General features: G+C 45.8%; 1 protein-coding gene across 1 annotated transcript in view; it reads left to right on the forward strand.

Moving 5' to 3' along the window:
* IQGAP1 (IQ motif containing GTPase activating protein 1) overlaps window positions 1–15,582 on the forward strand; it is an 83,154-nt gene that overhangs the window by 35,581 nt on the left and 31,991 nt on the right. Inside the window, exons 5-15 of the mRNA XM_055002147.1 lie at window positions 272–348; window positions 3,836–3,903; window positions 4,165–4,278; window positions 4,682–4,860; window positions 5,582–5,672; window positions 6,075–6,238; window positions 7,020–7,104; window positions 7,825–7,988; window positions 10,657–10,817; window positions 11,226–11,350; window positions 12,585–12,748. Of these exons, the coding sequence (XP_054858122.1) occupies window positions 272–348; window positions 3,836–3,903; window positions 4,165–4,278; window positions 4,682–4,860; window positions 5,582–5,672; window positions 6,075–6,238; window positions 7,020–7,104; window positions 7,825–7,988; window positions 10,657–10,817; window positions 11,226–11,350; window positions 12,585–12,748 (1,392 nt within the window). The remainder of the gene's footprint in view (window positions 1–271; window positions 349–3,835; window positions 3,904–4,164; window positions 4,279–4,681; window positions 4,861–5,581; window positions 5,673–6,074; window positions 6,239–7,019; window positions 7,105–7,824; window positions 7,989–10,656; window positions 10,818–11,225; window positions 11,351–12,584; window positions 12,749–15,582) is intronic.

Genomic DNA, 15,582 nt, shown 5'->3' on the forward strand with positions numbered 1-15,582 from the left:
CTTCTAGAAGAACACTATTCCAGTGACAAGTGCAGTTGAGTGGCACTTTGAGAAATAACGAGTCCAGCCCCATGGACTCCACATATGCTGTCCAAATTACTTTGCCAGGCCCCTCACTCCAGCTTCTTGGCATACGCTTTATTTTTCTTTCTCCTTTTGGCTCCCTTGGAATAGTACGAATGCCTGAATTCCTACTCTAGGAGGGAAGTGTGCGCTGTTAGAGTACTCTGCCAAGGTCCGGTGGATAATTGGTGTGCTTTTTCTAATTCAGATCTTCTACCCAGAAACAACAGACATCTACGACAGGAAGAATATGCCACGCTGTATCTACTGCATCCATGCACTCAGGTATGTATGAAACTGCCTTGTGCCTAGTTGGACCATTGGTCCATCTGTTTTAGTGTCTTCTTAATTGATTGGTATTGATTGGTATTAGTCTATTCCAACCCCTGCTAACTGAGATCCTGACTTGGCACTGGCCTGATGCTTTGGAGGGTCTGAGGATAGCCTTTGAAAGAATGAATAGAGTCTGGATCACATACACCCTAACTTTTGCATTGTTCTAGTAGAATAAGGGGGGGGGGTGTTCCATTGCATTCAATTCTTCCTGAATAATTAGTTCAGGGATTGGTTTGCAGCTTGATTGAAGAGATTGCTTCCCAGGGAACTCATTTTTTTTTTACTTTTTATTTTTCAAGTTTTTTTCCTTTTACAATAAAAAAAACATTTAAAACATTCAACACTAAAACCATAACTCAGTCCTCAGCATAGTAACTACGACAATAGAAATACAGCGTAGAGATCTGATAAATTCCATACATATCAACCATGCCACGTGACATGTACAGTAGTAAACTTTCAAAATTTGAACTTATATACAAAAAGGGTCTTTAAAATAGAAGTTGGAAGGATTTATCTCCGAGGCAATCATACAGTCCAAAACTGGCCGCCACTCGTCCCAAAAGTTTGCTTGTAGGGGTGTCATTTCTGCTCGTTTCAGTTGGGGTGATATTTTTTCCATAAAGTAATGGTCCCAGATTCTAGCATGCCAAGCATCAATTGAAGGAGACTGACAGGGAACTCTTTTTAAAAAAAAAAAATCCCTGAATCCCTGGTCTCTATCTGTCTTACAAGCCTCAAGATGGCTATCTTGTTACTCTAGTAGCTCCTGCAGTTCTGAGTGAAATCTAAGCAGGGCTGCAGCTGTCTGCGTTTGAATAGCAAAAAGCAAGGCTGCGCTTAGCAGAGGTAAAGCTGCTTTTTAATCTCAGTATGCCTTTGCATATTGAAGAAGGTCTCTGTTGGTCCTTTTGGCAAGGGGAAGAGTGTACTGTTATCTCTGAAATCATTCTGGATTGGTGACCTTGTCCTAGTCATTTCTGCAGTTGTCTCTAAAACGATCAAGGCTTAGCCAGCGGTAGCTTTTTGCCCATCTTATGCGCCTCTGAACTGTCATATTTCTGAGAGTCAAGCTTTGGCGAAACCTGTGGGTTGAACTGAATTCTTCAGTCATTCTCGTGCTTTCCCCAAATTAACAGGCAACTGTTTAGAGACTGATACTTTCTACACAAATGACTAGTTCAGGCCAACAAATGCACTTGATGACTTTTAAAGTGCAGGATTTTACGTGTATAAGTGAAAAAAAGTACTGTCCCAACTTCCTTATTGTGTGTTGGTAAATGCCTGCCATTATGGGGGCCCCTCTTCCTGTCCCAAAGGAATCCATTAAACAGCAAGAAGCAACTTTGGCATTTTTGTGAGTATCTTCTGTTGAATGTGGTCCTCAGGAGGGAAAGATCCTTTTGAAGGACTCTCTGGAAGTTTCTAATGCTGGTTGCCTTTATTCCTGTGAGCTTTTTTCATTGACATCCCCTTTGACAGCCTGGAGTGTGCAAACCTTGCTGTCCTTCCCGTTCATGGGAAGTGTTTTAGGACAGCTCTCTTCTTACTTTGTGGAAAGAATGCTGAGCGGGCTAATGTGCAATGGGAGCTCAGACACGCCCATTCTGTCATGCTCACCTGCCTAGGTTTCTCAAGCAAAAGATGCAGAAGTGTTTGCTGGACAGGTCTAGGCAGGCAGTAGCATCCTTCTCTCCCTTTGCTGTCCATTATCCACTTTTCTGTTTTCTTTACAAGTGCAGTTTTACTTCCTGTTCCCTTCTTTAGGAAAAAAAACCCCATATTATATTTATGTTTATCACCCTGTTCATTTCAGAAAGGAACCTTGTGGCACCTTGTAGCATCTAAGTGACTTATTACGGCATAAGCTTTTGTCGTCCAGAGCTCACTTTAATACAATAAATGAGCAGGATAGTAAAGCAACAAAGACTACTTAATAATAACTACTACAACAACAACATTCAATTTATATACTGCCCTTCAGGACAATTTAATGCTCGCTCAGAATGGTTTACAAAGTATTCCATTATTGTTGTGGGTTTTCCGGGCTGTATTGCCACGGCAATACAGCCCGGAAAACCCACAACAACCATCGTTCTCCGGCCGTGAAAGCCTTCGACAATATTCCATTATTATTATTAAAACCTGTTACTTAAAAGGATCTTCTGCTTGATAAAACCAGGTATTATCTCGTCAAGTCAAGCAGCAGAGTCCAAACAGAACAAAACTCCAAGGGCCAGCAACCTTTTCTGGCTGCTGGTCCAAGTACCAAGAACTTATCCCATATCAGCCTGCATCATGGGGTGATTCTAAGAACCAAACAAGACGTTGCTATGACATGTGAACATGATTCTCTGCAGATGCGACATGTTCCCAGTCAGAGCAGTTAGACCACACCTCAGCTCTGATCCTTAACAAGAGGGAATGCAGGGGTCAAACCTTCTTTTCTGGCCCTCAGCGTTAATACTGCCATGATCTGGGTTCTGCAAAACACATGTCCTAACTTATCTTTCTGGGAACTGCTTTCTCTAAGTTTACCAAGAATTCTGCTTTGAGGCCTAACCATGCAGAATGGCCTTAGCATGAGTTTGGTCAAGAAACAGGCTAGGAACTAGGAGAGTTTTCTTGACAGCCATAAGTCAGTTGCGACTGGGTGGCATTTTACTTAAAGCTGAATCAACCCATTTCTCACCCCTTGTTGATATTAAATTAGCTTATAATTAGGAAGACAACTTCTTTGAGTGGTTACAGTAGTTATCTTGCATACTTTTAAAGTTTTGCATAGAAATGCTATTGATGATTTCTTGCATTTCATGACCTTTGGACCCCACATTTTTTCCTCTTGTGTGTGCTGACTGGAGAATGATCTTCAAGCGTCAGATGAAGCGGGTTTTAGTTAATGAAGGGTTATCTCTGGGGTCATTTCATAGAAAAAGAGCTGGAGGAACTCATTAGCATAACTCATTAGCATATGCCACACCCCTTGACATCACCGGAAGTGTGTGATTAGCATTGCTGATTTGCATATGCCACCCCCCCTGACATCACCTATCCCCGCTGTTTTGGACCCAATCCTGGCCATTCAGGGACGAAATTGGGCCCAAAATGGCAAAAAGGGGCTGAAAATGGCCCAAAAGGGGTCCAAAATGGTCAGGATCGGGCCGCTGCTGAGTGGGGGAGTGATCCACCATCCATCAGAGGTCCGATCCGGGCTGTTTCGGCCGTAATCCAGGCCGAAACAGGCCCAAAATGGCCAAGAGTCAGGTGGGCGGGGCCACCTGACCTCTTTGGGGAACTACCGGAACTATGTTCCTGCGTGTTCCCCCTCAAAATGAGCCCTGGTGGCTGCAGTCACTTCAGAAGATGGCAAGGAGATGGCTTTTGCCTCATTTGGAAGGCTCTTAGTTGGTCTGACTGTTCCCCTGTCTTTTCTCAGTCTGTACCTGTTCAAGTTGGGACTGGCCCCACAGATTCAAGACCTGTATGGCAAAGTGGATTTCACAGGTGAGGGGAATATGTTCCTTCTGTACTGTTTGTCTGAAGAAAGCTGCTCCAGATGTTTTGGAAAGGGCAGCTGCTGTCTTTGCTACCTGCCAAAGAATGAGTGGCGGGTATAGCAGTTAAAAAATGGTGCTTCAGGGTCTCACTGCTAGACGTCTTTCATGTGTGATGGGAGGAACCAAAGCATCCCACCCCACTCTTTATCCTCCTCTTGTGTTACCTGTATCAAGTACTGACTTCCTGAGTTTTTCCTTTCTGTTTCAGAGGAGGAGATCAGTAACATGAGGAGTGAACTGGAGAAGTATGGCATTCAGATGCCTGCCTTTGGCAAAATCGGTGGGATTCTAGCCAACGAACTCTCTGTGGATGAAGCAGCATGTAAGAGGAAATGAGTTTCATTCTTGAATGTTTGGATCTCCCTGTTTAGATAGCAAACAACACTTTTAAAATGAAATACCAAAAAAGCACACCTGTGTGTAAAAACAGCAACAAACCTCTCCTCTAGCTCTTACTTAACAGAACTCTTCTGAGCTGGGCTGTCAGCTGCCCCCAACAATCAATTGTAATGGACAGATCTTGCACAGCGGAGCTTCTGATAAGATGTCATCTGTTACACAAGTGCTAAAGTTGTCTCCTCTCACTTAAAACAATAGAGCCTATATGAGATCTGGGCCTGGTGGGTTGGGGCAGGACTTGACTGCGTGTGTGCTCTAGCAGTTAGGCGTTTCTAAGGTCTTTCTGGATTGTAGCTGATCGAAACTGTGACTTGTGTTTCTTTCAGTGCATGCAGCTGTGATAGCTATTAATGATGCCATAGACCGTCAGATTCCTGCTGAAACCTTTGCAGCAATGAAGAACCCCAATGCTATGTTGGTGAATCTGGAAGAGCCCGTGGCATCAGTTTACCAGGACACACTGTACCAGGCAAAGCAAGCCAAGATGGAAAATGCTCGGAACCGGGTACATGTTCTGCCCTTCTTCTTTGGGATGCCCTCCTGTTTGAATTGTGGTTATGATGGATTGGGCCTTCAGTTCCATTTCTGTTGCCAGTAGAGTTATATCTAGCTGATGTTTCTGCTGAACTGGGAAAGAAGACCTGGAAAGAATGCTATATTTTAGTTGCCGTACAGGTTCCGTTCCCATGTAGTACAGCTGGCGCCTGTGATGTCTTTATGTCTCATGCACAGCTCCGCCTTACCAACAGAGCTATTTCTGTGGTGCCGATATGATATACTGTAGGATTAAATTACATAAAAATGCTAGGAGATGAATGCCCACACAACTAGAAATGTGAGAAGTGAAGTGACCCTCAATTTTGTAGAATGTATAACTTTTACACACAGTTTTTCATTCCATAGATGAGGAGTACTTTGCAGGGTGTTATTTTCCAAAGGAAGGCTAGAATCATAGTAGATCAGCTGGGCTTCCCTTGGAGGCGGTCCATTTCCCTGAAGTCTTGCAGATACTGCTGGCCCTCATAGGCATCATCTTGCTTTTATTGGGATGGTTCTGTGCTAGGTCTCTAGGCAGCATCCTGCTTTTGGGGTGAGGGAGAAATGCTTTAGTGGTACTATGGCAGTCACTGGCTGTTTAGCCCTGCCGCTTGAGCTCACAGCTCCCTCACTGGTGGAAGACTCTGCCTCCAAGGTGTGTGCTTTTAAGCAAAGCTTTTTGCTTTCAGATTGCCTCTGAGGATGTGGAAAGAGAACGGGATGTGTATGAAGAGCTACTGACTCAAGCGGAGATCCAGGGCAACGTCAACAAAGTCAACAGTAAGTTTGGGGAAGAGCGTGCTGCCTCCCCTCCTGGCTGCCTTTTTACCCAGCATGTGGGATATTCTCTCTCACTCTCTCTCACTCTCTCTCTCTCTCTCACACACACACACACATTCTCACTCACTCTCACTCTCTCTCTCTCTCTCTCTCTCACACACACACACTCTCTCTCTCACACACACACTCTCACTCTCACTCACTCACTCACTCACTCACTCACTCACACTTGCCCAGCCTGCTGCCTCTGTTCCACATCTTTACTTCAGGGGTGTGCTCCATAAATTCTTAAGCTGTGGTACATAAGACTTGTATACCTTCTTCTGAAACGCTTTCTCTCAGCTATGGGGAGATGGGAAAGGCAACCTAGTTCTTTCCTTCTTTCCTTCTCTTTCTCTCTAGCCTGTTCAGCCTTATCCAAGATTGATCTTGCTCTGGAGCAAGGAGACGCAGCAACTTTATATAAAGCACTGTCAGCAGCAGCTCTTGGACTCCGGGGACTGCGGCATGAAAACAGCGACTGGTATTTGAAGGAGCTCACGAGGGAGAAGCAACAGAAGCAGGAGGTACGGGAAAGCTGGCGTGCGCTCCGTGTGCCTCACTGTACACAAGCAGCTCTTGTGCCTTTACTTTCCACTTCTTCAGAACTGCCTTGCTGTTGCGCAGCTGGCAGCGTCGGGTGGTCTGTGTGGCACGTGGCAGTGAATTAGAAAACGGGTGTGGTTCATATCTGTGCTCTCAGCTTCTACTGCTTAGCAGAGTAGTCAGTGCACGCTTTCTTTGGTCTCCTCCAAGTGCCGAAGTTGTTTTTTCTGACCTGATTTGTGGCACGATTGTAAACAGCATGTAGAGCATAATGGCCAAGGCGACAGAAGAGTGCCGATTCTACATTGATGTGACAATATTGTGTAGTGGTTAGAGTGTCAGAATAGGATCTGGCAGTCCCAGCTTCAGATCTTCACTCTGCCGTGGAAGCTCACTGGGTGACCTTGAGCCAGTCATACACCCTCAACCTTACCTGTCTCAGAGCCAAACTACAAGTGACGTCTTACACAGGTTGGACACTAGTCGACTTCCCTCAGCTTTTGATGGGAAATGTAGGCATCCTGGTCTTGCAGCTGTAATGGAGAGCCAAGCTGTAAAACCAGGGCGCCTACATTTCCCATCAAAACTTGAGGGAAGCCGACTAGTGTCCAACCTGTGTCAGGCGTCACTTGTAGCTTGGCTCTCACAGGCTTGGAGGAGAGCAGAACTATGTAAGCTGCTTTCGGTGCACATTGGGGAGAAAGGTGGGATATAAATGAAGTAAACAAATAAATGATGGAAATCTCTCTCTCTTCCCCTCAGATTGGTGGAATTGGGCCGCTGCAGAAGGAGGACTTGCAGGCTGGGGTAGACACGGCTAACAGTATGGCCCAGCAGTACCAGCAGAGTAAGTCTTCCCTTTGGCCTAATAGCGGAGGTTGCTGTGTGCTCTTCATGCCTGGTGCACCTCAGGACTACTAGCTAAACTCGTAGCCCAAGAAGACCCTCCGTGGGGCGGGTCGCTTCATTGCATGCTTTCCTCAGAATGATGCACTTATAACAGACTTTGTTCTATTTTAAACTATTTTTAAGCGAAGAAATCAAGTTGGCCTGGTCTCTGCTCCTCCAGCATCTTCGGGAGACAGCAGCTCGAAAGAGCTGCATTTATTTATTTGGATACTTGCCCCCGGCTTTTCTCCACTGAGTGTGGAGTAAGAGAAATCAACAGGCCATTGATACAGTAAATCTACCTGGCAGCAGCAAACTAATCCACGGGGAGGGGAAAGGTGGTGAAAGGTGGCGAAAAGCTCTGTCCCAGAGGGCAGCAGTCTGTCCCCAAAGCAGCTTCCCGTTAAGCCAGTGGCCTGGAAGGGCTGGAAGGTTGGACTTGGGAGAGTCGGTTCAGATCCTCAGCCATTAAATTCATTGGATGACCTTGAGAGATCGGTCCTCTCAGCCTAACCTAGCTCACAGGGCTGTTGTGAAGATTCATTGACGGAGGGAAATGCCACTTAAGGGCAGGATGAAAATATGATAGAAGGAAGAACATCCTTTGGCATATCCTTCAACCAGCCTTTGGAACAAGCCCTCTCCTACTAGGCTTCTCCTGTGTCCCTCTTGTTCCTAGGGTTAGCAGCTGTGGGGCGAATCAATGTGGCCATCCAGAACGGTATCGCTGAGAAGACAGCGATGGAGCTGATGAATCCAGAGGCCCAGCTGCCCCCAGTCTATCCTTTTGCCGCCGAGCTGTACCAGAAGGAGCTGGCTACCCTGCAGCAGCAGAGCCCTAACGTGAGTCCCCGGAGGCTTCAGGCAGGCCCAGGATGTGTTTTGTGTGTGGTGTGTCATATGCATGGTGTGAGATTGCAGTGTCAAGGAACTGGAATTGGCTATGATTGTGCCTGTGCTACATTAGGAAGGCCCTCCTCCAGCGTGCACGCATCCCCCAGCTAGTCTGTTGGCGTCTCCGTTAAACTGTACTTATGTGGCTTAACTGGGGCTTGGCAAAGGTAGAGCAAGCAGCATTGAACTGTGTTTGATGCATTCTTCGGGTAAGATTCCCCCCTCGGCATTTACTTACTTCCTACGCAAACAGCGCTCAGTATTTTAGCCTGTCCCTCGCCCTGCCCGTGGGATCCCAGCGCTTCTCATCAGATCTCAGAAGCTAAGCAGGGTCAGTCTTGGTTAGTAATTGGATGGTTGCAGAGGCAGGCAATGGCAAACCACCTCTGTTAGTTTCTTGCCATGAAAACACCAATAGGGCTTGCCAGAAGTCAGCTATGACTTAAAGGCAGGATTTCATTTTCATCATTGGGGTGCGTGTGGAGGTTTTGCACCATTTGGCTTTCCCGCCTCAGTAGCAAAGATTTCTTGGCCAGTACTGGCAGAGATGGGACAGGTCCTTCTTTTATAATATTTTCATAGAATCATAGAATCATAGAGTTGGAAGGGGCCATACAGACCATCTAGTCCAACCCCCTGCCCAGTGCAGGATCAGCCTAAAGTATTTTATAATATATAATAGCAGCATCTCAAGAATAGAAGGGATCTTTCCTTCTTGATTTGTGGAAATGGTTTAGAAGTTGTCTTTTCTGTGATCTGTGTTCAGTAGTACCTTAAGAGACCAACAAAACTTTCTAGGGTATAAGCTTTTATGAGTCAAAGCTCACTTCATCAGATACAAGTAAGAATGAAGATCCATCAGCCCTTACATCCTGGTCAGAAGGTGAGAGTGGTGTTACCATTCCAGAGTCAGGATGCAAAGGTACAATGCAAAACATAACTTGATGAGGACAACGAGATATGCATAGAGGTGATAAATACAAAAAATGAGATAAGAACTGTATGTCTGTATTCATCCCAGAGAGATCCATTGTCTTGAACTTGTTAATGAATTCTAGTTTGGCAGTCTTGTGCTGTAATCTCCCTTTGAAGCTTCCTCTAGGAGAAACGCTACTCTTAGGTCAGTAGTGGAATGACCTGGAAGATTAAAATGTTACAGTGAAGTACTGTGGGGTTTTTATCAGATTTATGTCTGATTTATTCTTTGGTATAGGGACTAAGGGTGTTGGATTTTTTTCCGAAATTCGGAAATACCATAATTCCGAAGCGGCAAGCCGAAGCGTACATCCCTAATAGGGACTGGCCTTTTTGCCTAATGCAGAGAGTAGAAGGGCATTGTTGACATTTGATAGCATATATAATGTTGGAAGATGAGGAAGTGAATTATGGTGTTACAAGGTCTGGTGATTAAGTTGACATGTTTGTTCAGAAGTTGTTTAATGTTCGGGGACTGTCTGCGGACAAGAAAAGGTCTGCCTTCCATTTCCCATGAGAGAGGCATATCATTATCTAGCATAGGTTGTGGGGCATTAATGATGCATTGAACTGGTTTGAGCTGTATGTAACAACCACCTGTGATGTTCTGCCATTTCATGTGCATCTATCTTGTAGTGCATTATCCCGGTGGGTACCATTCTGGCTTTGTCATTCTGTTTCCTGACAGAATCAGGTGGGTAATATAATTCCTAAACTGTTGTAGATCCCTCAGGAGAGAATTTTGGTCAGAGAGTTTGGAACAAATGTGGCTGTAGCATACACCTTGCCCGTAGACAGTGGATTGTTTGCTGTATTTAGGGTGGTAATTGGAGGCATGTTCATACATTTGGTGATTAGTAGGTCTCCATTATAAGGTTGTGTTTACGTGTCCGTCATGTATTTGTGTCCAGAAAGAGGTACTGCTTGTGTAGATTGAATGAGGAGGGGTGAATATAGGGGAAGTGCTGGTCAAATTTCTCAAGGGCTTCTTTCTCATGTGTCTTTATGATAAATATGTCATCAGTAAATCTCAAGTCATTTTGGTGTAGTGGATAAGAGCAGCAGGACTCCAATCTGGAGAGCCAGGTTTGATTCCTCACTCCTTCACTTAAAGCCAGCAGGGTGACCTTGGGTCAGTCACAGCTCTCTCAGAGCTCTCTCAGCCCCACCCACCTCACAGGGTGATTGTCGTGAGGATAATAATAAGACACTTTGTAAACTGCTCTGAGTGGGCATTAAGTTGTCCTGAAGGGCAGTGTATAAATCGAATGTTATTCATGTTATTATAAGTACAAGAGAAATTAATGGGTAGCAGCTGAGGAAGCATTGCTTTTCAGCTTTTTAGCTAAGATCAAGTGTAAATCTGAAGTAGTTGTGAGTGAGGACAACATGGCAGTTTGCTGATGAGGTTACCTGTAATATTGTCAGAGATGGCATTCCTAATGGTTTGTAGTCCTTTGTGGGGCTGTTCTTTTTGGAATTCCTGAGTGGGGTCTGATGAGAGCAGTTATAATTGTATTCGCAAATACCCTTCCTTCCCTACCTCAGCAGTGTGAGTTGTCTTTCCCTCCCATTTCCCCACTCCGTTTTGTTCACCTTGTGTGGCAGCAGGAGTGGTCTTCACAGTCCTCTCATTACACAGGGTAACCTTACGCACCCAGAGCTGTCGGTTGCTGTGGAGATGCTGTCTTCCGTGGCCCTGATTAACCGAGCCCTGGACTCGGGGGATGTGAGCCTGGTGTGGAAGCAGCTGAGCAGCCCAGTGACCGGTCTGACAAACGTCGAGGATGAAAATTCACAGCGGTGAGTTCCTGCCGTAGGACTTGAGCCCGTGCAACGTTTCCCAGAGATGTCCTGGATGACAAAAACACCAGGGGCCCATGTGAATGGGGAAGAGGCTGGAGAAGGGAGCACAGGTGAAGCACGCCAGCAGGGAGCCAGCTATAAGGGAGGGTGCCCTTCAGTGTTGAGCTCTCTGCAAGAGGCAAGTGGAGCTTTGTCCGGAGAGACTCTCAAGCCCAGCTGGGCTTCCAGCCACAGGCCTTGCTGTATTTCTGCTCCCAGGATTGCAGTCCCCTTTTAGTGCTGCTCGTGTTTACGTGATCCTGGCAAGCATGGCTGTTCTCGTCCCCTTTGCCTTTGGCGGGTTGTTTGTTTTGCATTGTTTCTGGAAGCTGTTTGAAGTATTTCCTTTTCTCTTGGGCATACCAGGTACATTGATGACCTACTGAAGATGAAAGCTCAGGCACAGGATGGGGGGCCCCAGTTCATCACTTGGAACGACATCCAGTCATGCGTTGATCGTGTGAACATCGTGGTACACGAAGAACATGAGAGTAAGTGACCATAATGGCTGATAAAGAAGGGTGGGGAACTGTTTCCCAGCTTGAATCCCAGTGGTGGGGTGACTTCGTCTTCATGGGATGTTATTTAAGTTCTCAGTGTACTAACTAGTGGATTGGGCCAAAGATATTCGTTGGGGATAGATTTGGATCTTGGAAGGCCTGTGAATGGCTTTGGGGAAGTCAGCCTGAATCCCTGTCTGTAAAACAGAGATAGTGGCCGTCTCTGTCTTTATCACAGGAGCATTTGGAGGATGGACACAAAGATCATCAAGGAGTGGTTACCTTACCAGCCCATGGCAGTTTTAGCCAGCAGCCACTTGTGCTGTTCTCCCCTGGCAACTCTTATGTCTTGAGCTGGTAGATTAATTTCCCTTCTATGTTGTCCACAAGTAACAGTGAGTTTGGGCTCAGATTGGGTTATAGAGCCACTCTTGAGGACTTCTGAATTTTGTTTTATTGTCCAAAACTCTGGGCTGCCGTATTTTTGCTGGCTGGTTCCCATTTGGCCCACATGTCTTGTAGAGTGGCTCACTCCTGCTTTCTTTCCCCACAACGGTGTGTAGGCTGTCCTGCATACCCCAAGCATTGGGGATGCAGGTGGACGCTCATCAGAAAACTCCGTAGTGAAGAAAAGGAAGGGCCCAGATGGATCCTGCCTTTGACTCCAAACAGGAACCTTCACATCTCAGTAACTTTGGAGGCTCCTTTCCTCCAGCGTTTTCAAGAGGAGCTTGTCTTCCTTGCCAGTTCCATGGGGCAGTAGCTGTTTTAGTTTGTTGCAACAAAAACAAACAGAAGCCTAAGGCAACTTAAAGGATAACAAACATTGATGTAGCACAAGTTCTTTATCAGCAAATGATGGCACCCTTATGATGGGTTACACCCCTACTTTCTCCACGGGCAGGATTTATGCAAATTAATCTGCAGAGTTTACCTGCTACCTGAGGACAAATCCACAGTCCATGCTCTGCCCAGCTCTACAGCAGGATCAGCTCCCCAGCTCTCTCTTTTCGACTTAATAAGATGCCCATGAAAGAAGCCTTGGGGCTGTCAGCAGCCTCGTGGCTTAATTTAGCCACTGTGCAAGCCCAGAAGTAGTTGCCGTGGCAGGGACTAGCCACTGCTCATTAGCCTTCAGCTATTGCTGTTCTGCTTTTTGGAAGTTGGGTCTCTTCTTCTTTGTTTGCTAACTAGATGCGGGTTTTGTTGCTGTTGTTCATTCCAGGAATTTTAGCGATTGGACTCATCAATGAGGCTTTGGATGAGGGAGATGCTAAAAAAACACTGCATGCACTACAGACGCCTGCAGCAAAACTGGAGGGGGTGACCCCCAAAGTTGCGCAACATTACCAAGATGTGTTGCTGCGCACCAAGAGGGAGAAGGCACAGGTGAGTTGGGGAGCTGTAGCGATCTTGATGGACCTACATTGGAGCTCTTAATAGGCTGCAGTGCCTTGCAGTGGAGTCAGTTTTGTCAAATGATTTGCCTGTGTTGGGAAGCCAGAAAGAGCATGAGGCACAGTGCGTCTTCATAAGCCCTTTGTCTAAAATTCCTTGATTGCTCCCTCAGACAGCCTCAGTACAACCTGTTGATAAAATACATTAAAGTTCATACACAGTTAACTGGAATATATGTGAATAACCAGAAAATATTGTGATCTAATCCATATCCCAGTTACACATGTGCAGCTTCTGACTTATAGTGACCCTATGAATGAAAGACTTCCAAAATGTCTTATCGTTAACAGCCCTGCTCATTAACTGATTATTCCAAATAGAGCCAATTTGGATTCTCTAAAGGAGTTTAACTCTGGAATTAAACTCTATATAATCAATAAACCGCAGAGCTTAGAAGCAGTGCTGTCTTGCCACCATCTTGACCACTGGTTGACCTCCATTATTGAGTCTCATTTTAGGTCTTTCTCTTTTTCTGCTGCCTTCTGCTTTTCCTAGCATTATTGTCTTTTCCAATGAGTCTTGTTTTCTCGTGATGTGACCAAAGTATGAAATCCTCAGACTTGTCATTTTAGTTTCTAGGGATTCATAGGTTATGGATGCTGAATGTTAACTTATTAAAGCTGTTGTCCACCCTGAGTCTTCTTGTTCATTAAATGTATTGGGCCCCATGCTTCCCCATAGGGGAAAAAAATCACAGGTGGCATTTGGTTTCTTGGGCGAGTCGGCCAAGATCTCAACTTTCAGTGGATGGTGCTCTCTTCTCTGATTCCCTTTTAGCCACTTCAGTCTGTATAGAAGTGTTCTACTCTCATCACTGTTCTCCTTGGGGATAGCTTGATAGAGTGTCATGTAGCCAGGGCTTTTTTTCTGGGGAAAGAGGTGGTGGAACTCAGTGGGTTGCCCGCAGAGAAAATGGTCACATGGCCAGTGGCCCCACCCCCTGATCTCCAGACAGAGGGGAGTTGAGATTGCCCTCCGCGCCGCTGAGCGGTGCGTAGGGCAATCTCAACTCCCCTCTGTCTGGAGATCAGGGAGCGGGGCCACCGGCCATGTGACCATTTTCAAGAGGTTCTGGAACTCCGTTCCCCCGCGTTCCCCCTGAAAAAAAGCCCTGCATGTAGCAAAAATGGTTTGGCTTAAAGCAAAATAAAACTGCAGGCTGGAGATTGTACAACACTGGGTGAGATTGTGTGAACTGGACCGGCTGAGTTGAGTGGACACCCTTGTGGATGGGTGGGGCCTCAGACGAGTGCAGCTCCCCTGGTGTCTGACTTTGGGATGAAGTATTTCCGTTTCTTCCGAGTCAAGATGAAATAATGAACTCTGTGACTGAGTTCGCACTGATCTGAGAATAGCCACTGGGGTGAAATTGCCTTTTTTAGGCATTTGCTGTTCAGCTCTGCTCAGCTGCATTTCAAAAGTAGCTGAAGCTCAGACTGCAGCCAGTGATCGTTTCAGATTGTTTAAAAGCCTCGTCTCATGCTTGGAGGGTCGCATGCATTTGAGTGGAGGGGCTTCAGGCAAGCCTTCAGATGTCCCAGGACAGGCAGGCAGTCAGAAGGGCTCGTCTAGAAGCCTTGTCGTGACTTCTAGGTCAGATGGAGTCCGGATCTGGATCCTGTGTACTTTGTAAAGCAAGTGATGCAGTACACAGTTTGCTTTTTTAAAACTTGAAACAGTCTTTTCAAATCCTTGTGCAACAGTGGTGTATGGCAGGCTTGCACTTTTCACTCCAGTGTTGCAGCTGCTTCATTTTTCCCAGCTTGCCTGCTACTGAAGGCTGCCAATCTTGAAGAGACAGAAGCTGAGGCTCACTGTCTTTTTTGTGGCCATATCCTGCATGTTGACATGGGAAGTAGATACCAGCCCAGCCCATGCTGTGTTGACTGGCAGGCAGTAGGGTTTCCAGAGTGAGCTTGCAAGTGAGGTTGGGCCTTTGTGCTAAATGGGACTGCAGAAGTTGTGTTAAAGCCTAGGCAGCAGCCAGGGGTTCCCTCGTCTGGTCTGTAAATCGAACCATTCCAGGCATTGTCTAGTCTCCTAGTAGCTTCACAGACAGGACAAAAGGTACTGTGACCTCTTCTGTTGGCGGGGAGGGGGGCTTTCCTGAAAGACATGCAGATTACTCAGTTTATTCCATTGTTAACCAAACCATCCATCAAAGCAAAGCATCCTAAATTTAAATATATGCTTATGGGGTCTGAACTGGCAGAGATTGAGAGGGAAAGAGATCTTAGTGGATAGTTTTATGAACATGTTGACTCGGTATGCAGCACTGGTGAAAAAGGCGAACTCTATGCTGTGAATTATCCAGGAAAGGAATGGATAATAAAACTAATATTGTTACGCTTCTTTATAGATTTATGGTGTAGCCTCGTTGGTGTACAGTGTGCTGTTCTGGTTAGCATATCTCAAAAAGGATATTGCAGAGCTTGAAAATGAGAAATAGAGGCCAAACTGGATGATTAAGGGGTTGAACACATTTCCTCAGAGGAACAGCTAAAGAGCCTGGGACTTTTCAGTTCACAGAAAAGACGGCTCAGGAGGAGATGATAGAGGTTTATAAAATTATGCATGGAATGGAGAAAATGGAGAGCTTTTTCTTCCTCACCCATAATACTAGAACTCAGGGACACTCAGTGAAATTGCTGAGCAGTCATTCAGGACAGACAAAAAAAAGAAAGTCCTGTTTTAATCAGTGTGATTAAATTGTACAGTTCTCTGCCAGTGGACATAGTAATGGCTTTAAAGGGGATTAGACGTGA

Source organism: Eublepharis macularius, chromosome 18 (assembly GCF_028583425.1).
Source record: "Eublepharis macularius isolate TG4126 chromosome 18, MPM_Emac_v1.0, whole genome shotgun sequence".
In the NCBI taxonomy this organism is placed as follows: domain Eukaryota; kingdom Metazoa; phylum Chordata; class Lepidosauria; order Squamata; family Eublepharidae; genus Eublepharis; species Eublepharis macularius.